Here is a 27,537-nt window from a genome sequence, read left to right on the forward strand (position 1 = left end):
ACCTTGGCAGTCAGAATAATGGCGGCTGCAGCTAATTTCTATAGGTCATATATCCCTGTGCATACAGACGGCAAAGACGAAGAGCCTCTTACCGAAGAGATACAGCTTAATTCATTAGGAATAGAACTGTTCTGAGTTCACTAAAAGATTTCCACAAGATGGTACTGTGATCTTAGATATCACAACTAAAAGTAGTTGGTGAAAGTATTAGGGGAAAATATAAAGCAATTTCTGCTCGTTAGGCTCATCTGTACCATGTTTTTGTGAAGAATGCTTTTTGAAAGAATTTGTAGACAAGTTCACATTTGTGTGGAATCACCAATTTCCGCTTTGGTTTCGTCTTTGTCTTGTGAAACTTCTTTGCCTATTAATGGAAGAAAAATGACCCAGAAGTAACCGAAAAGAGAGACAGCAGTTTTTGCATTTGGATCTGTTTTGGTATGTGGATCTCAGGCAGTTTATGACTCATTGGTGAAGACATTAGTGGTATATGATTTTAATGTCTAAAAAAGGACACGAGGCATGGGCAAGTTGTTATATGTTCAAATCAGCGCTCTGTAAACCGGTTTTTCAATCATAAATGTGACACATAACCCGTTGTTGACCTGGACAATATAATGACAGGGTATTTTTAGCCATCCATACAAGGTCGAATGTCACAGATACAAAAAGGATTAGAGCTCAACACCAACGGTTGGTTTCCTAACAGCGCAAATCAAATCCCTCAAAACGTTCTTAACTATAAAAAACCTGGAGGAGCAACAACAACAAAATACACTGATTCTATTGATCATTTATTCAATTTAATAAATGCACAAATTCGATTCCCCTCAACAAATGATTGCCACCCTACTAATGCATCTTGTACTAGACACGTTTGGCAACATTGCCTCAAAGCAATCTTCTCGTATGTTCCAACTGATTGGCTTCTAAGTTCCAATAAACGTAGGTTCTATGGTTGGAAAAACTTGTGCTAGGGGGTGATGGGACATTACGCCAAGAACTGCGTAATTACTAAGACAATTAACATGTTCACACTCAATACTTACAGGGGAACTTCGCAACAGTTGCTATATCATACAAAGTCAATCTTCTTCCTATAAACGTTCAATTTGAAATTCACTAACTTATCGAGAAATCATCCTTTTAGCTTCGCCTTTTGTGCCGAAGCAGTTCCATATTTCTCCATTAATTCCGCTTGGGATTGTGGACTTGCCGCTTGGTATTTTGTAAATTCCATTGTGAATTCACCTTTCCCCTAAGAATGAGAATGGGTCACTTGATACAAGGAATCGACATTATCAATGTCAAGAGAATACAGCTGCCAACAAATAAGGCCTTTCACAAATTCTATCGACTGTAGTTACCCAACACATACATTGAAGATGAACAGTTAACTTAGGCCCAAAGAAACTCCAACAAAGTTTATATAACGTTCTGATAACGTTGTTTAGATTAACATAGGATAATAGGTGTGAATCAAAATTAGTAGAATATAAAGGTAAAGGTCATATGATAATAACTTTGAAGGATGAATTTTTGAAAACGACAAAAAAGAACATGATAAGTCTAGCGAAATAAAATAATGTAAATCCTTTTATTATTTATTCTTTAGAAACAGGAAACATAACGGAACTTTGTAGAGCATTTTCTAAGACGTTTTAAAAATTTTAAAAAAAATTGCTGAAAATGCAACAACCTAGTTTTGCGTTCACTCGTGAAATAACAATCTAATGTTTTCTAATAAACTGTGAGCAAAAACGAGTCAAATCATGTCGTTGCAAACTTAAAGCAGGTTTATATTGCTAGCGTCTCGTAACGATAGAATCAGTGAACGCTTGCTATTCAAAAGTGACCGGCCCAATTCCCGACGAATTCTGTTGTCATCTTGCGGTAACCCATGCAGAAATCTATATGGTTAATGGGCAAGAGCTAATCTTTGCAGTTGAAAATGAATGGAATCTTGGAGGTCATATTTTCATTTTTTGTATCAGACTTCGAAGGTTTCAAAACTTCAAACATGTGTTGACAAAAGGTTTGGAAAGTTAAGTAAAAATTTTGACAAAAGGCTTAAAGAGCAAAAATAAGAGGACAGATATTGATGCCAGTATAAAAATGTTATGCCAAATTTCAGCAAAAAAAACATCTGTAGGAGAACCAACACGCTGAAATTCCTATTTCTTTAAACATTACCTGTGTCATGGATCTCAGCTCATTTGAATATCCAAACATGTCGTTGAGAGGAACCTGGAAATAATGATCAAAGAAATAAAGAATAGATCGAGAAAATAGCAAAAATGTGAAACATTTTGAGAACAAATTCAAAAAAGAAGAAGAGGCATTTGAGAAATTATGCAATCTTGTCATAAATAGGAAAATTTAAAAAGAGCAAATAATCTTAAGATAACCCAATAGGATGAAATATCTTTCATTAAGCAAACCATTTCGCTGCAACCAAATTATTTTTCCTTAAAAAGCTTAAAGCCGGTTATCCGGTATGGCAATAAATAAAATCTTTGTCTATTAAGGACATCGGTACTGTGCTTCAACTTTATCTGTCACCACGATTAAAGTTTAAATTAGAGGAAACAAAACGCTATAAAAAGCACAAGAATAATGGTTTGTAATAAGATTGCCTGGCGATCTGTTAGCAGATGCGATTAACTGAACGATTTTCAGATGAAATCTCTGTTTTGACGTAGTAGAAGTTCAAACACGGATTTCAGAGATCAGGTCTCCATGGATCTTATAATCAAAGAGCTTATCTACTAGGACGTACAAAGCTCTTTAGAAGTGAACGAAGGAGCGAGAAAGTTAAATAGAGGCGGGATGAAGTGGAAGTTATTACGTGCTACCTGAAATCTTACTGCCTCATACATATGTTTCTTGAATATCTCAATACACAAAAATAACGCAGATATTATTAAAAGAGGCGAAAAGATTCTAGAAACGGGAGGGGATGGCTAAAATTGGCCCCGGTGCCACTTCTAGGCTTAAAAAAATTCTAAAAACATGAGGGATGGCCCAACTAGGCCTCACTGCCACTTATAGGTCTAAAAATTTATCGCTATTGTTTATGTTTTTCAGATGATTTACTTGCGAAAACATAGAATAACGAAATTAGATAAAGAATAATGCTTAAATGAAATAATCAGATCAAATTTGAACCCTGCTTTTGATCAGTTTTAACGCTTAGAGCATTTTTGACTTGCTGGCCTTGCAATCGCCCGTACGACGTGTTTATGTCATATTGGCCATCTTAGATTATTTGCAAAGATATCTAAGGACTGGCGGAATTACACTAAATGAAATAAATTCTTACCTCGCAATAAATTGTTGCATAATCTTCCACTGAATCTGTTCCGGTGATCAACCCTTTACGCTTGTTTATGCTTCCCATTATAGCACCCTAGGCAAAAATTGGACCCTCAAATCAGAAATTATAGTTCTAGTTGATGTTTTAGTTGCTGTTCTAGGTGCAAAATTTTGTAAACATTGTCAAATAGTGATAGTTTTTAATAATACTTTAATAATACCTAGTGAAACTAAAAGCAATTGACTGTCTGTTTTACTAATTTCAGCCTACACTACTAATAGTTTTATCTTTAGTGATCACATCTGTGATAACATTTCGCAGCACTTCCAAGGGTTACGCATTTCCCTATACCTAATACTAAGAGAAGAGCCGCGATGCGGAGACAGTGAAGAAGCAATGCGAAAGATGAAATTGGGGAGAGGGCAGGAAAAGAGAAAAGAAACGATGCAGAAAGGAAAAGTTTGGAAAGATGGTGCTATGGGAAATGGTAAACACACCGTCTAGCTGTGGAAAGATTTTCTTGGTATATGCTCACCAATGTTCACCAATCAACTATGGAGCCGCCTCGTTATTAACGAGGTAACCAGAATAGAAGCGAGGCTTTCCAACTTAACATCAATGCTCAGTGAGTAATGAAGGACCATGTCTACCGATCATTAGCAACCCAAGACTCTGCACAAGCAAACGACTAAGCCAGAAATAAATCAAATCAACTGAATCTTCCCTAGGATTATCGCAATATCACGAGGATTGTTTTAATCTGTCTGTAAGACCTTGAGGACCAAGGGGCAGCCACTTGGGTGTGCAGTTGGTAACCAGATTAATCCTGGTAACGGCGATAAAGCATATCAATTTTCTTATGCTTTGATTGACTCGTGAGAAAATCTAACACACATAATCAATAGAAACTGATAGCAAATTCATTACCCTTTGCGACTCTCGAGCAAACAATAAACTGAAATGTTGCATCATTAAATAGAGTATTATTACAAGGAGCCTGATACCAAAGTTCTTTTTTCAATTTCACAAACAGTTGGTATTTAGAACAGGCCTAAGTTACAGACAAGTTAGAAGAGCATCACAGATAGGCTTGAAATTCCGATCTTGTCATGCTATACTCTAAAAATTGTTCATAAACAAAGCAAATAACTTTTTCATGAAGCTTTTCCCCCCTAAAACCTAGAAATATTACCAATAAATTCTTGGATCTAATGATACGTCGCCAACTAGAAATAAATAAAACTGCTGACTAAGCGCTTCTAACTTGTTCACGTGTCTTAGTCTGAATGAGAATTCAAATAGATGGAAATCTTAGAGACTGCGCTAATGACGAAAATTGTCTAGAAACAAGGACCAAGGCGAGAGATGAAATTACTCCAGCCAATCATAATTCGATAATGGAATCACGTGCTTCAATGGATCCAATGATAGCTAGGAAACACCTGGCTTGTCTAGGGAATGACTTCTTAATAAAGAGAAAATATCTCTCGCAAATCGACGCAAATTCTAAAGTTGAGCGGATTTCTTATGCGTTTCTGAAAGATGAAGATATGCAAGCCGTTTTCAGTAGAACTCACGTGGTTGAAAAAATATTTGCCAATCTATATCGCGTTGTTAATAGAAGCAATGAGAGACATGTTGCGACTTGCTTACGAACAGAAAGCCGCTCTAAGCTGATCTTAAACAACGAGCTCCGGCGAAACACAAAAGAGGTCGGCGACGGCAGCTAAACCTGACTCACCTGAAATTCTTGCGGTGCATTCACTTCAACTAACATTATTGGCTCCAGGACTATGGGGCGTGCTTTTTCAAGTGCTAGAAGTTTAAATATCGAGATTAAAGGGGATACATTTACCAATTGAAGTGTTGAGCTTTAATGTGTGATTTTCGTATGCATGGCATCTGCATAAGACACGCATGAAAGCTTGTAAAGATAAAATGAAAAAAACGAGCATCAGAAAGACATCACATTGTATTGAATTGCATTGTAGAGATGCTCTTTGACCATATTGGTTAGAGAAATTTGTGTTTTAAGGCCACTAAAAGCTTCATCGTTTTTATCATTACAAACTGTAATGGATTGTACTGTACTGTACTGTACTGTACTGTACCGTACTGTACTGTACTGTACTGTACTGTACTGTACTGTACTGTACTGTACTGTACTGTACTGTACTGTACTGTACTGTACTGTACTGTACTGTACTGTACTGTACTGTACTGTACTGTACTGTACTGTACTGTACTGTACTGTACTGTACTGTACTGTACTGTACTGTATTTGTATCTGTATCTGTACTAAAAACTTGATCGTTACTTCAATAGTAAACTGAACTGGAGTATTGTTATCATTGCAAATCATTTTATTGTAATGGATTGCATTGTATTGTATTATATTGCTTTGTATTGTATTTATCGTATTGATTGTATTGTATGGTATACAATGATTTGAAATGATAATAATAGTGCAGTTAAGTTTACAATAGTAATAACGATGAGGTTTTCAGTGACGTTGAAAGCACTGATGACTCTGATGGCCAAAGAGCATTTCCAAGAAACACGGAAGAAGAAAGTTGTTTATAGACGATTCCTCTTGTGTATTACTTGTCTTACTTAATAATTACCTTGCTTAACTGCTCCTATGGCTGCGAGTCTAAATGCCAGCTCACTTGAATCGACAGCGTGAGCGGCGCCTGTAAAAATCAATATCTTTAGCATATGAGCTGAATAGTATAAAATGAACACAGAACAATTGTAGCACTAAAGCCTTTAAAGAATAGTCAACATTTCTCTTGATATATCGAAAAAGCGCATTGGTCATGGCCCGAACTTCGATATATTCAAGAACAATTAATGAAATGTGAGATCTCTTGGTTGATTCCTAAATTGCATGGCTTGATACTTTCAAAGACTTTAAAACGTCGATTGCAAAAAATCTCAAAGTAAACGCAATGGACTTTTCTTAACAGTTTAACGACTGGCCTTTTATAGAAGCTGAGACGATAACCTATCAGATTGGATGGGATAAACCTTTCTGCAAAATTCTAACAATATTTTTTGATATCTAATGCTTTGACTAATGTACCAGAACAAAGTTTGTGCCATTTTCAATGTTTGCGGTACCAAAGAGTTCTTTGGCTAACCGTGTATTTTTAAAACAAAAAATAGGTAGAACTTTGAGCAATCAGTAGATCGTATACTAACCATCTTCTAAGGTAAACTTCATACCACACATTCTATGACCGGTTAAAAACCCACGTTCGCAGGCTTCGTAGAAACCCTAAAATTACCAATATGTTTATCAGCATTTCCAGCTTACTTTGTTTTTAAAGTCGATAATTCTCTGGGAAATAGTCTACAAATGGACAGACAGTTAAGGCCGTCATTCTCAATACAGTATCCAATCAAGTCATTGGGTGATATAAAGCTATAAATTTCAATTTGTCTATCTAACGTGACATGATAATTGCCCTAAAAGTTTCAAAAGTTCTTAAGCTGTGAAAAAGGAGAGGGAAGCTCAGCTCACTAGCTTCAGTAAAGTCGCTTGTTTGATATGTCTTATCCCGAAGAATTCAAATAGCAACAAACAACATTGTTACATTTTCAAACAATATTGGAATTTATGTTTCAACTTCCCAGTTCCTCTTTACATTGAAAAAAAGTTGGTAAGGTTCAATCTGTGTGCAATCTGTGCGTAATCTATGCGTAATTTGTGCGTGATCTGCGCGTAATCGGTGCATAATCTGTACTTAATATTTGCGTAACCTATGCACAACTGAAATGTCCTTACAAAATTACTGGAATGAAAAGTTTATTGTGGCTTAGAAAATACCTAATGTTCCTTGGGAAAGGACGAGTTCTATTTGGAAGGGTATGATAACCTCAAAAGGCTTTCTACACAAATTCTCTTCTATTGTTTCACAAAGCACTGGATTGAGCCCAGATTTCACCTGTTACACCTTATCAAGATAATTCCATCTTTTTTAATGACATCGTAAGACAATGTCTTGATAAATTTTATGTTGCTTAACATGCAAGGTAAGCAGTTAATAAACTACAAAGAGAAACATGATTGTTTAAATAATAACTCTGAACAGGCTATTGTAACCAACCTTCTCGATAGCAGGGATAAATGATTTTGGGATATTCATCCCAACTGTTGCGTCTACGAATTCCAGATGAGTGAGGGATTCAACTGGAAGCACCTGGGATAAATTAGCCAAAGTTTAAACTTATGGTAAATTGTATACGCGAAATCATATAAGTGAAGAAGCCCTATTAAATATAGTTTAATGCAACAAAGACAGCAAAGTGGGATTTAGAAACTTTTTGTTAATCACATAACGGCACAAAATGCATTGTCATGTTTGAACATTCAACAACAGTCTTAATGTGGATCCGTTTGGCAGCTTTAGATTCTATTTCAAAGATACAATCGCTGCAAAAAGCCTCGAAAGAACACCAATGTCTGCTTTCAATATCCAACGCCCTTCCCCTTGCAAAAATGTTAGTTTTATATAAAAAAAAGGAGGTTGTGGATTACATTCTTTGAGACTTGTATGATATTGTCTAGACTATCAAAAATTCGGGAAAAGAAATTAAATATAGAAAAACACAGCGCAAATAGCTGGGTTTTTCAAGTAATTTTGGATGGCATTGTAAATGAATCCAGTTTGTAGAGAGCATGTTTTCAAAGAATAGTCTTTTACATCCCCTAAAACAAATCATGACAAATGAAGCTATCGTGTATCCAAGATCGCAGTCGTAGTCTCGTTGGTAACATTATAGATACATAACAATAATGTTGCCACTGAACTAGAGGTACAATTTTCTTCCGAAAAATAATTTCGTTTATCCCTTCAATGTATAATGAATCTAAGACAATGTTTGAAATCTTCTAAACCAATTTTAGCACAAAACTCAGGAATCTGCTGAAATTGTAGCAGTTCGTAACAGATTAGGCCCTGAGTTGTCGGAGTAGAAGCTTCGATATACCCACCTTTCAGCGCTGGCGCCATCTATGATAAGACCTAACTAAGATCCTGGCGGAAACATAAAGTTTTGCAAAATAAAAAATCTTCCACACTGAGAGTTTAGCCAATGCTAGTCAAGGTACGCCCTCTACCTGAAAGCTATTCGATTTTGCACCAGTTTTCATTGTTATGTATCACTGAAAAGCCACTTAAACTAAAGCTATCCGAAAAGCCAGTACAGTTTCACTTGAATTTCAGTTAAGATCAATTGAGGGCAAGCAGGTGACATGACAAAAGGGACAGCGGGAGCTACATTCTCATCTTATCTGTGATCTTGTTGAAGACTTTCGTTAAGGTTTAACTGAGCAACACATACCAATGTGATACAGTGTGGTTTAAGTGGTTTTAGTGCAGCGAGAAAGCTATCTCAAAGGAATTAAGATAACTGCTAACTGCTTAACTTCTCTGTCAGCCTTGGATACAAATTTCGTTTGGTTTCATGAAACCGTTATATAACACGAAGGAGCCAAATATCATGTCTAAACAGAAGAGAAATGACCATATTGGTCAACTATGCTGAAAGGGTAGGACAGTCAGCGCACGAAGGCACTTTCTATAGAGATGGAATCAAAACCTCGTCATGAAAAGGCGTTTTAGCTTGGTATTTAGATGTATGGTTTTGCTAATCTAAGCAACAGTAGCCTCTCTTGTTTAGAAGAAGTAAAAAAATACACTTCTCGTTTATAAGGCTCGTGGAAAGAAAATGGCAACACACAAGGTAGAAGAAGACTCAATAGTGCCAACACTGAGAAAGTTTTTGAAATCCGACAGAACTTCTAGATTCCGAAACCGAAATGTAGAACGGCAGTTTAAGGACCAGCTTTGAATATTGCCAGAAATTACTGAAACCGTTTAATGGCAGTTTAACGACTGGAATTTTTCAGGAGATTGAGCACTCCAAGCGAGTTTTTGAAACCGGTTTGCCTTTATGTTGCATTTGAAACCGGACTGTCGTTAATAGTTCACGTCAGATTAGTAATGTATGTATTTATGTGTAATTTTGCCATCCAAATAAATTACAATTTAAAATTAAGAAAAGGGATTTGATCTAATTACAGATATAGAAAATGTACAGGTGGAAGCTAAAAACGTGGTCTAAAAACACCCCAGGCTAAGGATTGCAGAGATAGCAATTAAAATGTTAATACAACCTTGTTTCCCTAATGGTCCTTCAAGTTGGCTACATAAACTAAACTGCAGTCACCTAGCTTGCTACAAAAACCAAAGTGCAGCTGTAAATTGTGTAAAATTTTATTTTTGTATAAGACTTTTGAATAAATTTTTTATAGTTGGCCTTAATTAGCTTACCGCTATTGTCTTTTTTTCAAATTTTAATAAATTGTTTATTATTTATTACTTTTAATATTATTATCATAAACCGTTTCTTTACAAAGTTAAAGGGGAAAGTTTCAAAGTTGTTGAAGTGTCAACAAAATTCTTTGATATTTAAAGCCGTGGGACTTATCAGAAGATATTTACAGTGGCGGCAAAGAATCAATAGCCTAAGGTAGCCCCTAAAAAGATTTTGAACACACGGGAAATTTTTCACAAAGGAACCAAGATCACAGTGATGACGCTACACAAGTTTCTAGGATATTTTATGACCTCACTAGATGAAAACTTTCAAGTTATCAGTTCAAGTCTTTTTAGAGAATATTTTGTAATTAACTTTCCTCGTTTCTATCTTATCAATATATGTACTCAAATTGCAAACTTAAAAATGTTCGCAAGAAAAATTAGATTATAAATCAGGGGGTAAGAAAAAAGCGGCATACGAAGGATGGTCCATCTCGATGACTGACATCGAGTGCAACGAATGTAATGAACTTTCTAGGGGTTTAAAAATTTTACGAATTGAAATGTCTTTTATATATGTTACACCACCAATATGACACCAGTTTGTTGCAAGAAAATTATCTTGCTTGTTGCTTGGCGTTAGTGTATCTACAACTTTGTTTGACAATCAAAAAGCTGATAAAACAAACTTCTTAACACGAGCCAGTCACATATCCGCATAGTCTAACATCCACCCTCTCTCTTATTAAAAGCTGGTGCATATGTAGCATAATTACAAAGATACTGAAAATTAACCTGGGGAAAGGTAGTTCAAGATAAAAATGGAGAACTCTTCGGAATATTAGCTTGATAAAGTACATATTGTCTAAGAGACAGAGAAAGGGACAGTTTTTCCTTTTCATCTGCCAAATATCATACTTTATTCGTTGTTTACTGGCAGCAATAACGATACTTCAGAAACAGAAACAGCCCCCCTAATACCTACTATGATAGGTACTTTCGAAGCTGGAAGCAACAACGAACTAAAAAGCAATAAAAAACTTCTGAAATACAGACAACAGCTATGCGTTTATCAACCACACTCTCATTTAAAGAAATAAACATACCTCTAACTTTCCAATGACACGACCAAACTGACCCGAGCCTCCTGTCTGCTTTTTATGTTGGTAATCAAAACTAAAAGGAGAAAAAACAAGGTAAAACAGAACAGTAACAATTGAAAAGTGCCATGGGAAATCAATGCTATCATTAGCAAAGGAACTGACAAAAAACAAGGATATTAGACAACGCTGCTCAGGTTCAAGATTGTAGGTTAATGAATTTCATGCTAAAAATCTGGTTGAGCGTAAGGTATATATTTAAGGTATATATATACGTAAGGTTGAAGCACCTTCAGTGTCAATGGCAGGCATATATTTAGACAATGAAGAAAATATAAGGGAAAAGATGAACTCCTACAAAGTTTGTGTGAGACAGAGAAAAAAACTTATATTCACTATATAGTAAAACCCTAACAGAAAACAGTAGCAACAGCAACAACAGCAAGGCAGCAACAACAGCAAGACAGCAACAACAGCAAGGCAGCAACAACATAAAGGCAGCAACAACAACAAGGCAGCAACAAGAACTAATTAAATTGTAAAGGTGATATGCGAAAGCAAAAAGCAAAAAACGATGAAATACCTTGCGGGTGCAGTTATAGTTTCACGGAAGGCAACCTTTGGCTTCCCAGTAAGGACAGGGCAGTTGTATTCCGATTTCATTCGCTAAAACATGGAACAAAACATATTAGCAATGGCCGTCCAGTGCTTCATTACCGAGGTTATAAGCACGCAGACATGTCTTTATTAAGCCTTAAATCACATATCAGCTCAGCCAGCATGGACATTTAGCGGAAGGCAAAGAAAAAAACTTACTTCAGTGTAAATATCCAGGTGAAGCTCACCCATTCCAGAAATTATAGTCTGCAAAAAATCATACAGATACCAAATGTCTAGAAAATATTTCAACTTGTCAGTTATGCAGTATTTCACAATGCTTAACAAGAATTCATATTCTTTTCATTTCTCCTTATATCTTATTCTGAATATGACAAAAACATGCTAATGTGCAAAGCGTTCTCTTGCTAAAGTATTTCTACAGTACAGATACCAATATTTGCTATTATTGTCAATTGAATTCTCATTGGCGACATTAATAAAATCACTCAGATTTGTTCCTCTACTTTCTTGTTACGTAGCTGTGTCTTCTTTAATGCTAAAGTATTTCTACAGTCAAATACGAATCTTTATAATTCGAATCTTGTCAATCGAATTTTCTATCAATATTTCATCTTTACTGATGATATTAATAAAATCATTGTGACTTATCTCTTTTACTCTCTTGTCAAATAACCTAGTCTTATACGATGCTGAATCGTTTCCAATAAAAATAATGAAAATGACTACACGATGTAGCAACTTACCTCTTTACTTTCTTTATCGATATGCACTTTAAATGTTGGGTCTTCTCGGGTAAAACGATTGATAGCTTTCGAAAAATTTTCAACATCAGTCTAAAAAATGGTAATAAACGATCTATGGTCAAAGCTTTTAAAGCAAGTCATAATGTTTATGATTTACAATTTTCTGCTTTGATATTTAATTTCAATAGTAGAATTAAACAGAAAAAACACAGTAAGAGAGCATCGGCTTTATAAAAACTGGGATCAGCCGACGACAAAGAAAGCTTAACAATTACTAAGACAAAATGAAGGATATGTTGCTAGAAGGAAGGCACATGAAAATTACTTTGATAAATTTTTACGCATTGACACACAATTGAATAACTAAATGCTGCTTTGGACAACCATAGTAAAATACAGGGTAACACAGGTGACAAAGGGTAAAATACCTTGTTCTTTGGTTCGACAGCTAACGAAATGACCGGGTCCGGTACGAATATTGATTCCTATAAGAAGAAAGGTCACGTTCAAATGTTTAATATCAGGCGGTGCAGGTCTAAGGATAGAAGCTGGAAGCAAGTTAAAAATTACATAGCAGGGATTGATAAGGGTCCGCAGCGCCGCTCGCAGGAGATGGTTGGCCAAAGCTAGTAACAAGAAATCAGGAAATTTTTAGAAGAAAATTATTGTAATCAATGTACATCTTGATCACAATTTAATCCCATTATGCCTGATCTTCAAGGCGTGTAAGGGAATGATCCGAGTTACGAATATTTGACTTTTCCGGGTTACGAGTTTTGGCTCGAATAAGGTAGGAAAATCCAACAGGGATGGAAAATAAACCCAACTTAGTGAATGTCCAAGTTATCTACGGCACGACTCAACAGGATTGAACTCTATGGGGTCAACATGATTCTAAAAATTATAAGAATTGGTTGCACGTGGGTAATTGAACGTCAACTTACGATGATTGGTACAGTAGAGTAGCCAAAGGATTTCAAGAAATTTCGTTTACTGCTTAGGGAATAGATTCTTTATAAACGGCAAGGAATCCTTAAGGAAATTAAGTTGTTAATTAGACTTAAAGCGCCCTTGAACTGAAAAATGTACGGTACAATTAACAGAGAAAAGGTGGAAAAAAGGTTTTAACTGAGGTGAAGTGCTGTGAAAATAGAACAGAGAGGCCATCGTGAAAACTGTCTCAAAAAATAGCAACAAGTATAAAGAGGTTACCGTTCGGCATCAACAAGGGGCATCGACAAAGGGCATTGACAAGAGGCCTAACAAGTACACTGGGTGCCAGACTCGCTTTATATAAAATAAGGGAGTCTGGTTCAGTGAGCCCGGATCTCGTTCCGGTGGACTTATTCGAAAGAACTTTACTCAATTTAACAGACTGGAAACTAGGCCTGTAAACCAGATTGACGGATAAATATAATCAGTGAAGTTTTGGGAAATCTTAAAGCAAATATATTTTATATAGTTCTGTGAAGTCACCATTATTAATACAGTGATAATAGACTTTTCTGTCTAAAGATTACAATCAAATCATCAGATGCAAAATGCTATTTGGCAACAAAAACATGTGCGAAGCATGAAATTAAAGTTAGCACAATGCAGTTATAAAATGTTAATCATTAATAAATTTCCTAAAAATATCAAAATACGTTTTTTGTAATTATCCTCATAAATTGTGTGTACTTTCAAAGTCTACTTCCTCATTGTGAAGGCAGAGCGCTTGGACACCGCGGCGGTTAGAATCATCACGTTGGAAGTTCACCACTGCAAATATGGCCAATACGACAAGCGAAGCCCCGTTGCCGGGGCGAAATATTAGCCACAACTGGTTTACGTGTGTTTGTTGTTGTTTGTTCTCGGCACCTTGCGGTGTTTCTTATTTACTACATTTCACTACAAGGCCTAGTTTCTTTGCAGTGAGAGGCACTGCCTGAAATATAAGAGAATTGCCGAATTGGCAATATGGCAAAGGTGTCTCTTCTGTCTACAAACAATGCTTTCAATGCTGCCAACTGTTCTGTGTTAAGTACCACAACATGCGAAAAATATTCTTTGAGTTCAGTTAAACAGCGTCTTCAAACTCAATCGTTACGGTCGCCAGCATTAATTTATGTTGTGTTCTGTTCAACGTTTTACACCAGAGCTACGTTTATTGTTTGGATGTGACCTTCGAACGTTCAGAAATCTATACACTTGCTCCTGATTGGTTAATATCGGCACACCAGAAAGGGGAAAGGGGTGCACTGAACCAGACTCTATCTTATTCTACATAGAGTGAGTCTGGTACCTAGGGTACCTATCAAGCTACTCTGAGCTCCCCTGAGCTCCCCTTTAGCTCTACACACCTGGGTTTTATGCCAGTTTTATGATACAAATCAGTTCCTGAGTATCAGAAGACTAAAAATCTTGGAAATAAACAGACTGCATGAATCAATATGATGGAGTAAATTAACCGTTATTCCCTAAACCGAACATCAACATTTTCAAGCTAACTGAGCAAAAAACACATAAAAGCATACCATAGACAGCGAAGATGCGCCTTCAGAAACAAACGTATCTCCCGATGAACATTCAACACCAAACAAGGCACATATGTCACCTGCATAAGCATCTTGTATATCCTGGAAAAACGACGATACTTGTGTACAAGAAAAACCATTGAATTGAATTGAATAAATGGAAGCAGAACCGATGAATTTGAATGTGCCACACTCGTTCAGAAAATGGGCTTTTTCCAGCGATTTGATTTATATATTCATGTACAAAATAACAGCTATTTTTCATTAAAGCTACAACAGCAGAAAATATTATTGAAAATATAAAAGAATTCGCAAAAACTGAACCAATGTATCGAGAACAAACCTGCATCTGGTCAGCGTGCATTTGAATTACCCGAGGAACTTTCACTCGCCTGCCTGTCCTCGTGTTCACTATAAACTGGCCTCTTTTCAGCTGTCCTTGGTAAATTCGCATATAAGTTAGCTGACCATATTTACCAGCCTAAACAGAGACAATATCGAGAGAAAAGGTTGAAAAGAATGATGGAGAACGTTATCGTGAAGGCACTCTAAGAGACTGAGAAAAGTTAGGTTAGTATTGGAAAAAAATGAATTGGAAGCACGAAGCTCCAAATAGGAAACACTGTAAGAATCATGGTGACGTTTTTGTCACTCGGTAGAGCCCTTAAAGCTCTAAATAAAGATAGAATTATACGGGGAACTACATTCTTGCGTCTTTGGTGTCCTATCTAGAAAATCTCCATAATCTAGAGAACTATCGTCTTTTTCATTCTGAAGGGGTGTGATTTAATAAGGGCGTGGCATGCCTTGAAGAGCGGCTGGCGAATGGTACAAGGGTGCTGGCGAATGGTACAAGGGTGCTCTCAGATCAAGTAGCAATTACATACCCTCTTAGCAAGTCGATAAATCAAACAGTATAAGGTGAAAACTGGATCCAATAGTAATCAATTTTTGAAACTTTAGTCCAAAGAATAAACAGAAGATCTTATTTTACTCTACAACGAACAATCTTCCATAATAATTTGACGACAACGGATTAAAAATGAACTTGAAAGTACTTACCTCCAGTTTGAAAGCGAGGCTTAATAATGGCTTGGCATCGTTTCTTGCAGGATCTAGAAGAACCTTTTCTTCGTCTCTGCAAAATTTGACCGGATAAGATTCAAATTACTTTAATAAAATAAAAACGTTTGAAAAAGTAGAGGGCCCGTAATCGGCCGACAATTGATGTATAAATAAAGAAAATAATGAAACATGAACCTTGACTTGATAACTACAAACTGTTAACGATAAACTTCAAACAAAAATGTTAACTGTTAATATCGTACAGTTTTTCTATGCAGTATAAAACGTGCGTCATGGAAAAAGTAAACAAACAAATTAATCACATCTAACAAGCAACATAAACAAATGATCTATTTACAGAATAATTGATTGATTGAAGAAGCACAAAGAGAGAAAAATTATGAAAAATGGAATAATTACGAATACAAATCATACTTTTCTATATCAAGGGCATAATTGTTCACTTCTGTTGGATTTGGGAGGTAATCTACCACTGCATCCAAAAGAGGCTGTAAGAAAATGGCAAAAACATGGAACTACGTGGTATATTCGTCTCAATTTTAATATATACTCCATACTTTAATGCTTTCTTTACTACATACTTATCGATTCAAGTTTATTATTTTTATGTGATATTAATAATATTGTATACATGATGATATATTACATAAGCATAACATAATATACACATATATTATATAGATAGTGTGTATATATTAAATAATAATACTTCCTATAACATTGTATATATCATGGGGTAAGGGGTCCTTGTCGGAGCACACAAGAATGAGCGGTAAAAAATGAAAATGCAATGCACTACCACTAACACACTCACACACCACGTAAATTTTGTTATCTGTTTTTAGGTTAATGGGATTTGCTACTTATTGTGACTTTCATTCACTGCATCTTATCGAAAACTACGTCCAACACACTCAAGTAAATTAAATTTTTATCAGAATTGAATTGACATGTATGACTTGAATTGTATGACTTGATGGTTAAAGCAAGGTCAGTATAACTCCCATCACATAACTTCCTTCGATTAACCACAACTGCGAACCTTATTCGGTCAACGCTTCGTTGCCACATTCAATAGATCATGAAGAAATTCCAGAAGGCCTTTGCGGAAGAAATCTTTAATCTACGTGATTCTAATCACGAGAGTGAAACTTAGTATCAGCCGGTGATTATCTTGTGCTCAGAGCAAATGCAAGGGCCAGAACAAGCAATTCATACGTGCTCAACTTAAGTAACTGGACTGGTTCAAAAGGATCTTAGTTCTAGCCAATAATGAACCGAGAGCACAGTCTTTGGTCTACAGAAATCATGATCAAACTGACGTCATCAGCTATGATACTGGTAACTTGAAATACCTTGAGACATATACTATGACATCATCCTACATGCAGCCTAGTAACAAACTGAGATAGATTTGAGTTTGACAACATTTTCAGGGGTCCACGTGACATGGGCCTAATTATTTCCGCTAACTATTACCTGAACACCTTTATTCTTCAATGCCGTTCCTAGCAGCACTGGTGTAAAAGTTCTTTGGATAACAGAGCGTCTGATGGCAGCCTGTTGGTAAAACAAATACTACATAAACAAAGCTTAGATAAGATAGCACAAAAAGCGGACCCATATTATTTTGCACTGCATTACGGCATGCATGGTACTTGTATGTGACGATTTGGTTCTGCTTTTTTTCTAGCTTAGAAATATTACTTCTGAGTGCAAGAAGACTCGAAGATAAAGTGATGAAATAATGTCATTGAAAAATGTTGTAGCTTAAACACAGTGGGACCTAGAAAGTGCTTATTGCATTATTTTATGTTGCAAAATTGCATAATTATCAGCTCAAAAATTTTTTCCATTGTAATCAATGGAACTTGGAATGTTTTAGATAAACCACTTTTAGTTGATCGGCTTAACATATTTGAATCGATCGGCTTAGTTTATACAATACTTGCTTTAAAAGAGGGAGCATCGAAAGACGATATCGTAAAATGCAACAATGCAGAATGATACAAGAGATGACATGTAAACCGTATCTATCACACATAGTATCTTACACGTTTTGATCAATGCTGAAACAACATCTACGTGCAAATACAGGTCAGCACAATACAAAGGAATATGGGTACGCTGTTTCCAAGCACTATTCAATAACCGGCGATCATAGAAGGAAGAATGGTATAAAAGCTATCATTGGCAGGCTAAACATTGGCAGGCTAAACATTGGCAGGATAAATTTAGTTCAAAATGTGGTACCAAAGCATAAGAATGTTTTTTTGTAGCCCTTGTAGAAAAAGTGAACCAGTTAAAAGAGTCTAAGTTGTTACGAAATGTATACAGCTCTTAATGTCCCAAAAATCATGAAATTATCACCTTCAATTCTTCCTCCGTTGGTTCCCTTTCTTCAAGGAAAATTTCACCGAGTGTTTCGTCCACATTTGCCACTGTTTCTGCAAGCAGAAAAAAAGACTTGAATAAAAAGTCTTGAAAGGTAAATCCATGACACGAGAGCAATCTGCTAACTGCCCTGTACACTGAAAATTAACTGAAACATACTTAAAATCCCTACGCAAGTAAGCAACGAATACTTGTAACACAAATCTTAAAATACCGAAATCCTCAAAATGCCCCCCCTCCCTCGAACAAGCCATCACCCTGGAAGTTAAAATTGAAATGAGCTCCACCTAAAAATAAGCCCAAGCCTAACAAGCCAATTTTGGGGGCTCAATCGAGATACAGTAGAAAAATCCACCAGTTTAGTATTTGATTAATAACATATTCAGCGGAGAATGAAAAGACCAGAAAAGGGGCATTGATATCAATATTTGGACTAGAATATTCTTTGTGCCTTTATATATATTTTGGTATCTTATTTGCGGAAGATTAATTAAGTATAATTGCAGATGAAATTAAATTGAAAACTGATAAGAAGCTATCAAATGAGCTATTTGTATGGCAGCGCTGAGATCATTTGTAGACCCCCCCCCCCTTGAATTAGCCCCATCTAACACTAGCAAGCCCAAAGAAAGCGAACTCGAGGATTTACGATAATAATCTTCCTACCAGTTTCTAATTCTGAGCACGAGTTAGGCGTATATTAAAGCGCTAAACTATAATCAGCTAATCAAATACGAGGAAGCCTACTCATTGGTCAAATAATCCGACTGAATATGTCATATTTCTCTTTAAGAGGCGGCCTACTGAGGCTTTAAGAGTATTCCTTTTTTCACTGAATGCTGCAACAAAATTCTTCCCAACTTTATACCGCAAAACAAAGGCAGAGCTTAGAGGAGTTGACTATATTGTGTTTGGAATCAATAAGTGCAGCGAAATTATCACTGCACAATAAAACTTCCTTGCAACATTTGATTACTAGGTGTTGTGTTCTTAACTTAAAAATGCAGGGTTATAGGCCATTTTATGCTAGCAAAATGAAATGCTGCACAAAGCAAAATGAGTGCTGGAAGTACCATGAGGTACTGAAGCAACATTGAGAGCAAAAACAATGGTTTATCGGAAATCTGAATAAACAGACAAAAAGAATCGAACGCGAATAACATACCGATTAGCTCAGCTCTTTTATCTTCGCATTCAGCTCTCATATTGGCAGGCACTTCATCCTTTCTTATGTTCAGTCTAAAAAGATTAATGAGGTTTTGGAACACATGACTGCAGTCAGACTTAAAATACAACAGACATTTAAATGAAAGCCAACAGACATTTAAAAAGTGTTGGTAAAAATGTAAGAAGCAGGATAATTTGATAAATGATTTTCCTTCACCAATCAAATCTCAGTACACTTTGTTATCAATATCATAGCTAGCTTTCAGTGCAATAGAAAAGTAAAGACAAGCAAATTTTTTCCGATTTTTTCGTAACGTTGGCTTTGAGGCTGCTTATGTAAATGTAAAAAGTGAGAAAGGGCCTAATAAACGTTTTAGGTTTGTAACTGGATTGGTAAAAGTACTGTTTCAACTCGCAGTGTTGAAATTAAAGCAATTCACGCCAACTGATGAAATAATCGAGAAACTGAATAATTCTCTTTGGTCCTGGAAGACCTCGGACTTTTTGCTGATTGTAGACCGATCAATAAGGTAAACGTACCCAAAGCTTCCGTCAAAGTACACAGCCTCTCTTTTTATTAAGTCCACAATGCCTTTGTGGGCTGACTCGAGGCCAATGGGTAATTGTAGCAAGGCAGCATTATGACGTAACTTCGTTCTGGAAAAGAGCATGGAAGAAGAATCGTTATTAAAGTGTTGAAAGTTTACTTTGTGCCTTCCATAAATATACGAGCACCAGTTTTGAATATTTTAAATGTGATGTAGATAGGAAATCTTAAGAAAAAAGCACCCCTAACAAAAAAAATCTTATGTTTCATGGCGTTGTTTGCAAAAAGGTTTTATTACAATTGTTGATGAATTTATATTACCGCATTCTATCCAGCGTGAATGAGCACGATTTTCAAGGTTTTTGCTTCAATATCGTGTTTTATTCTATGACTGTTGAAACAATACTTACGAAAAATAAGGACCTCCTCAAGTCGTTTCTCAACGCCTGTGAAACTGTATATCATAAATACAAAGAATGATTTGTTCATTATTTCTTGTAAGCCTATCAGCGAAACTTGAAGCTAGCTTTACATCAGCTGAAGCAATCCTTATCTTACCTCATTTGTAAAAGAACTCTCGATGTATCGGCACCTAATCTGGAATAAAAATAGGCAGAAATTTCAGGTAATATTGGCCTTCAGAGCGTTTTGTTATTCAGACGAATTCTCTAAAGTACCACAGTACTAGACGAAGATCCTATTTCAACAAAGCAGCATGCTTGGAGAATTTCGTTTGCTGAATGATACAAAAATGTTTGATATTTGAGACAGTGGGCTTGTTGGCAAGAGTTCTCTCAGCAATGGTATCTGATAATCTACTGCTAGAAAAATTCTAGTTAAATTTTCTCAAAAAGAAAACGATTCTCAAAATACATTTCTTTGAAAAAGGCGAACAAATTTACACTGGCTTAAGCCGATGGCTTTGGCAAGTAAAACAAGGGCTACGGTTTCTTCTTACATATATGCTTGATTCATTGTACTTATACGTCAGTTGATTATAACTTTAAGTAAATAAAATAAGGCTGGTGTCGATTGATTCTACATAAGCTCGCTGTAGACATAATAGCATTGAGATCTGGAAATCCAATTAACCACTACGAAATCGGGCTTGCTAACCAAACAAATACATACCTGTCTACTTTATTAATAAATGCAAGGCACGGAACACTATATCGTTTCATTTGCCGGTTGACTGTCAAGGTTTGGCTCTGAAAAACAACAGAAGAACAAATTTCTCATGTATTTCAATCACACATTCTGACTGAAAAATATTGCATTTCTACCTCTAAGCCTATTAAGAGGTACCTTTAACAGGATACTGACAGGCAGAATACGGGATCTTTGCTCATTTTAACTGTCAGATGGCAACGTTGAAGGCTGATCTTAATAACCATTGCCCAAAGAAATAAACCTGCCACAATATTAAAAACAACGAAACAAAATTACCTTGGCTTAAAATGTCTTTGGTTACTGTGACATTGAGCAAGAAACTTGACAAATTAAGCAAATTTTCAAGCAGACAACTGCTAGGTTCTTAGAGATAATTGAAACATCTTGATACTGGTGGACTTAAAAACAGAGGCTGGCTTAAATAAATGGTCATAACTTTTTGTCATAAAGTCGGTTAACACACAACAGAAAATAAAGGCAATGCATTTAAGAACCTCCCCTGCAGTTTTGGTAAACTGATCTTTACAAAAATGAGATAGCTTAGCTTGCTAACACAAAGCAGGGTTATGTAAATGAAGCTAATAAGTTCTTTATAGAGAAAGATACCAATTCTACAAAATTAAGGTTTTTCGTTCTCTTTTAATAGTTTGAGCGAACTGGGCCTTTTAAAACTAATCTGAAGTAAGTAGAAAGACGAAAAGAATTATGCAAAGCATGTCAATTGGCTATCAACAAACATAAATAAAAGGTGACCGTCCTAAGGAGAAATATGCAATTGAGGAAACTGTAGTCAAGATCTCTACCATCATTGGATTTCAGGACATACTCACATTTGGCCATTCTGATTAATATTTAAATATGCAGAAAACACATTTTGGAATACCTGAACTCCTCCAACAGAACAGAGTACCAAAACAGCTCCATCCAGAACTCTTAGCGCTCTCTCTACTTCGACAGTGAAATCAATATGTCCTGCAAAAAGATTCCTGGCATGAAATGATATACATTGGTATTGGTTTAATTTTAAGTTTTGAGAGGCAAAAACTGTAGGAGAAGATACAGATTCATTTTGGGTTGTCATTCGAAAAAAACAACAATTTGCAATCATAAATCAGTATTCGGTAATTTCCTCTACCAATCAGCAATTGCAAATATTTTTAAAAACATCTTTCTGCTTTGGATCAAATTTTGTCCTTCGTGTTTGGGCCTATACAAACCAGGAATACCAACATACACCCTTTGGAAAATACGCAACGCATATCAACAGCTTGACCCTAACATCTTATGGGATGGCATTGGAAATGTTTTCAAGGAAGAACAATATAACAAAACGGTTGAAAATACTATGGTATAATTGAAGTTTTATCTTGTCATTTTTCCAAAAATAGACCTTTGCATTCTATGAACTTTAACTTGCTACTGAAACTTTTTGATTGCATAAAAACATTTGGACACAAACCAGGCTGTAAATTAATCTTTATGCTCAAAATTGGAAAGTAACTATTACCTACCGGGTGTGTCTATAAGATTAATATTTATATCTTTCCAAGTTGTAAATGTAGCTGCAGACTGAAAGGGCATTGAAATCGGAAATAACATATCAAATAGCAATCAAAATAAAGTATGAGCAAGAGGTGAATTTGAATCCTAGGGATGGCCATAGCGGTATACATGGAACTGTTATTGCAATGTATAATCATAACCTTACACACAAGAGCTTTGCATATGCATTGAATAATTAACAATCACAAACACTTTGACAAATAGTATTCCATTTTGAATAATTTCTACTTTCAATACGAATTTGGTAGATGACAAGCTATCAACTTCCAACATTAGTGTTAGCCACTTCTCTTAAGGTCATACAGTCACATAAAATTTAGACCCAAATGCACAAAATTGTTCAATATAGCTGCTTAGAGTAAAACTCCTTTCTTTTATATAACTTTTCAAGCAACATTTGGTGTGATAGTAACTGGAGTTTACTGCAATTCACAAGAAATGTCATTGATCCCAAAGCCATTAGCTACTGAATGGAAAATCATTCTTGAAGCTACCTGAATGGTTATTCCTCGCTGCCTTTCAAGTTCCATAAAGTCCATGGTTGCTCCTACTTGATCTTTGCCTCTAACCTTTGATTCAGAAAGTTAGAAAGGTGAACGATATAAAAAAACAGACATGAAAGGTGAGACATTTCAAAAGACCTGCTTTGAAGATATGTATCTTGTGCTGAAAGAAATTAGCACTGCTTTATATATTGGAATGGATATTCAGAATATGATTTAATCAATTACCAAATAAGTTTCTGGTACCACAAAATTAAAGATGGCATGAAATAGCTTTACTTTCAGTCATACCCTGCAGAGTGTCAGACAAAGAGAATTTCAGTAATTATGCTACGTTTCTACTATTTTGTGCCCATCTAAATTTTTCTGTCTGATAGGCAGATCTGATTGAAGAGTATATGCATATGAAAAAATCTGATTGCATTTCAGAACTTCAAGACCATAAAATATAAGAAAAATCATTATTAATACAATTTCTTGGGGTGAATTTCAATACTTAAGAGCCTATTCATGCACAAAACTTTACCGTGTTGGAATATATCATAAAAACTTGCCACACATTTGTATCTCCTACCAAAAAGAATTTTTTCAAATATTTTTGATCTTTTTTGTAAAGCCTGATTATTTTGCCTGAACATAACTTATTATTGAGAACAGTTTATCCTTCCAACAGGCATTAATTTAACGTGCCTACAGGCACTAGCGTGCCTTGTCAACCAAAATAGGTGCTTGTTAGTTTTAATGGCGTGCCTTGAATTTTTATGCAGCTCGAACATTAAATGTTTCATGGTTATAATTGCTGATGAATTTCATCCTGTTGCAGAAATTGCAAAAAAAAACAGTAAAATAGAAAAACAAATTTAGAATATACAAACTGACCTTCAAAAACAAAGTTTCAGTTGTACAACATGCATAGTTATAAGGTTATACTGCGATACCCAACAGCAGCTTGGGCACAAGTACCAAAGTCTAAAAATAGCTTTTTGTCATGTTTTAAAGATTCAGCTTGTCAAACTACGCCAGAAATCAATGATGTTTTAGTATTCTTTACTCAGTTTTGCAAGATCTTTCTGATAAAATCATCAGATTTGAAAAATTCGCAGGTCAATATTTTGCTGACTGTGCATTTTTCACGCTTTCTGAAACATTACTTCTGGTTATTTGCTGGAGTGTACCAGACTTAAGATGATTAGTGGCCTTTACTTTCATGACTTAAACTTAAAAAATTTTGGTTTGATAGAAGGTTATGCAAAATTCCCTGTCTGTTATGTAGGGGTATAAACGAAATTATGGACTTGCTGTCACATTTAGATTAGCCGTGCTCGTCCAAAAGACCTTTGAATTAATCCATGCTTTCTAATGAGCATATCAGTTATTATTTGAACTGGTAAAGGAAAGGAAATAAAATGATTTTTATACCTCGTGCATTTCATGGATCCTTCCAGTATAAAACAGGACTCTTTCCGTCAGTGTAGTTTTTCCTGAGTCAATATGGGCAGATATCCCAATGTTTCTTATATTTCTAACATCTACCTGCAAATCATAGTTAAGTTTTTAGTCATAACTAAAGATATATATATTTATATAGACAAAAAAGTTGAAAATCATTCATGCCGCTTTAAGAAGAGAAAGGAGCAGTCTGGATGAGAAAATATTATAAAAAATGTTAATGATACAAAAAGTGTGTCTATATCTAATAAGAGTGTCTATGGAATTTACTGTTTACTGCTCTGTCATTAAGTGCTCAGTGCTGTATAGACAGAATTGTACATGCTTTTAATGTACAGAACAGGATAGTTCTAAGTTGCTTCTCTGAGCTTCATGCTATTATAATCATCAGGAAAATGCAAAAACTACACATTGTATGGGTGTAATTCAATTGGTTGTCTCTGGAGTAATTGTGTACTTCAATGCTCTTAATTAAGGGGGCAAGCTAGACACTAAAAAATTATATTGATGTTGGTATTTAGAGTTTTTAGGACTAAATAATGACAACAATTAATGAAGGCAAGTATTTCCTCTCAACATTATTTAGATTTGTTACAATAGCAGTCCTGGTAATATGAAATTTGTGAGCATGCTGGTAATCACACGCCTTGAAAAGTTTAGGTGTGCGATGACATGCAATCCATAAAATGGAGACTTTACAATTCTTATGAAGACCAGATATCATCTTTGTATTAGAAGGTGTGTATCACTGTTTGAAAAAGCGCAAGAGGTTTTCATAAAACCAAAAAGTTTTTATGGAATTTTAGAAGATGTTTCTTGAAAACAAAATTAACAAAAAGGATACAGGTTTTTAGGCCCTGTTGCTATTCCTCTGTTTCCGTATGAGAACGGATCAGAGTGAATCTGTTTTAGATTTTGAGTTCCATTTATATGCTCAAAAACAGATTCATTTGATACAAAACAGAAGTTATTCAAGAACGCTGTTCAAAATGGAGTCATCCAAAAATGGAACCACTTGAATATGCATGGTTTTATTGGAAACAGTGAAGACCGAGGCTTTCAAAAACAGACACAATTCAATTTCGGTTTCGAAAAAAGCTCAAGCAAAGGATATGAGAACAGATAAATATGGAGAAATTGAAACACCTACGTTATGGTTTTAACCAAAACAGAGTGGCCTGTGGTTATATGTTCAAGAAAATACAAAAAGAACGGAGAGAGAGAACAGAGACATACAAAAACAGAGTGCTGGAAATAAAAAATGCCATCAATAAAACCCACACAAAAGAAATTAAAAGAAACGAAAGAGGAAAAAGAATAGTAATTCAAAAGGAGGAACTATGCATGCGATAGAAAGCAAGCCTCGGGGTTTTAGGCATGTGTGGAGGCGATCGCACAACTAATATTACCAGGACTGCAATAGGAATCTGTTTTTAAGTGACCATTTGATAGTAAGGGCTTCTATAAATCAGAATGATACAGTTAATGAAAGTGTCAACAGGATAGATATAATGGTATTGCTACCAAAGAATATTAAAAAACTGGACTTTTTTTGAAATTGTAGCAGCAAAATGTTGCTTGATGCAGTGAGCATTAGGATATTTGATACTAGAGTTTGTTACAAAACGAATCAAATAATTTATTGCACTGAGGTAAAAATATGTGCTTAAATCTCACTGACACAAGTGGTGGAAGAAATTTGAAATTAGGTGTTGTATTATTTCTTAACAGAATGAATTTTATTCATGATCTGCTTCATTAAAATAATATGTTTAAAATTTTCCAAAAATATAATTTAACAACACAAAATGTACTAAATTTTAACTTACTACATTTGAACTGCAACATCTACAGGCTTGATAAAGCTAAAAAGACAAAAACAACAAGATACTCATTACAACGACACTGAAATTTTTTAGCATGAAAACCTGAGCCTGATCCTGAAAACAAACATTTCGGATGAAATCGTGTGCGGAATTTGAAGCAAAGGCTTTCAAAGAGACCTTGCATTCTTTGTTTTTTTCTTTTATCAGAAGTCAGAAGTTTAAATGTGAAATATTTACAGGAAACATGACCAGATAAAGAGAATCTACAGCAGATTCTTAATAATGCCCAGGGGGAATGAAGGATAAAAATTACTGGTGGAATAAACTTTTCAGTCTGGCTCATCTCCTCCCAAAGTCATATAGACTTTTCACCATTATAGTTTAGTCCTAGACAGACTGGTTCGAAATATCGGGCCAGTTTGCAAAGTATCACCAATTTGACAAGATCTTTGGTGAGCAAAAATCATTTTAAATTACCAGATGTACAAGCATCATTAATTTTTAAAATATATAATTTAATAGGTCTTTAGCTTTTAGTGCCGCCACAGGCGAGCAATCCTCTGGTTGGAATTGCCATGCTCTGCATACTGGATATTAGGGGAAGGTTTGACAACCAATACACCCCCTAATTTGCGCCCCTGATATTAGGTAGGCTCGAATGTAAAAGCCGAAATATTTTTTTAGCTTAAAAATATTTAGTCAAAAACATTTGGTATGGCGAGCAATAAACAAGAAAAGCAAAAAGAAGCTATGATCACGGACGGACAAGGATGCTAGATCATGTCTACATGACTCACCTAGGTGATGTTTAATGTATTCATCAAAAAAGCAAAGGCTAGATGATAATTACTGAAATTTATACTGCATTTCTTCATAAAAAAGTAAATTAATATAGTGTTCAATGATAAACTTTTAGGCCTAGCATAAAATTTGCAATCCAACTTACCGGAATCCCTATTTTGTGAAGACCAGTTTGATGGATCCTTGCTCGGTCAAGCAAAGGTAAAACACTCCGAATTTTTACTTGAGACATTTTATATCTAAAATTATTTTTCACGCTAAAATATATTAAAAGTTATGCATTTTATCATGCTCACTTTTTCGACCACATGAAAGTTATGTCATCTAGAGGTAGCCTCTTTCGGACAAATGTAATACTCAAATCGAGGCCATGACCGGATCGAAAGCATGGTCAAAAAGTTTTTAA

At 35.4% G+C, this 27,537-nt stretch overlaps 1 protein-coding gene across 2 annotated transcripts; it reads right to left on the bottom strand.

The window, feature by feature from the left end:
- Window positions 1-781: 781 nt before the first annotated feature.
- LOC135684593 (elongation factor G, mitochondrial) lies at window positions 782-27,472 on the bottom strand. Of its 2 annotated transcripts, XM_065200224.2 has the most exons (28): window positions 27,277-27,471; window positions 26,334-26,369; window positions 24,475-24,588; window positions 23,047-23,121; window positions 22,501-22,558; window positions 21,873-21,961; window positions 20,951-21,027; window positions 20,378-20,416; window positions 19,813-19,929; window positions 19,271-19,344; window positions 18,082-18,158; window positions 17,191-17,271; window positions 16,126-16,199; window positions 15,688-15,763; window positions 14,969-15,106; window positions 14,626-14,727; window positions 12,538-12,594; window positions 12,110-12,199; window positions 11,562-11,609; window positions 11,329-11,411; window positions 10,752-10,821; window positions 7,429-7,521; window positions 6,521-6,596; window positions 5,941-6,009; window positions 5,058-5,131; window positions 3,323-3,409; window positions 2,194-2,247; window positions 782-1,258 (listed from the first exon to the last, which is right to left on the bottom strand). In XM_065200224.2, the coding sequence occupies exons 1-28, from the start codon at window positions 27,361-27,363 to the stop codon at window positions 1,139-1,141; spliced, it is 2,235 nt and encodes a 744-aa protein (XP_065056296.2). In that variant the 5' UTR covers window positions 27,364-27,471; the 3' UTR covers window positions 782-1,138. The 2 variants fall into 2 exon arrangements, with proteins under 2 accessions (XP_065056296.2, XP_065056298.2); XM_065200226.2 differs by lacking the exon at window positions 3,323-3,409 and having other exon boundaries at window positions 27,277-27,472.
- Window positions 27,473-27,537: the final 65 nt, after the last annotated feature.

The sequence above is a fragment of the Rhopilema esculentum genome, chromosome 21 (assembly GCF_057945365.1).
Source record: "Rhopilema esculentum isolate cy_ngs chromosome 21, ASM5794536v1, whole genome shotgun sequence".
Taxonomy (NCBI): Eukaryota; Metazoa; Cnidaria; class Scyphozoa; order Rhizostomeae; family Rhizostomatidae; genus Rhopilema; species Rhopilema esculentum.

Coding starts and splice junctions, on each gene's coding strand:
- LOC135684593 (XM_065200224.2), bottom strand. CDS start 27,363: ATGTCTCAAGTAAAAATTCGGAGTGTTTTACCTTTGCTTGACCGAGCA. Junction 19,345..19,812: donor TACTTTGACGGAAGCTTTGG/GTACGTTTACCT, acceptor TAATCTTTTTAG/ACTGAACATAAGAAAGGATG. Junction 12,595..14,625: donor GCGCATCTTCGCTGTCTATG/GTATGCTTTTAT, acceptor TTCTTCTTATAG/GAATCAATATTCGTACCGGA.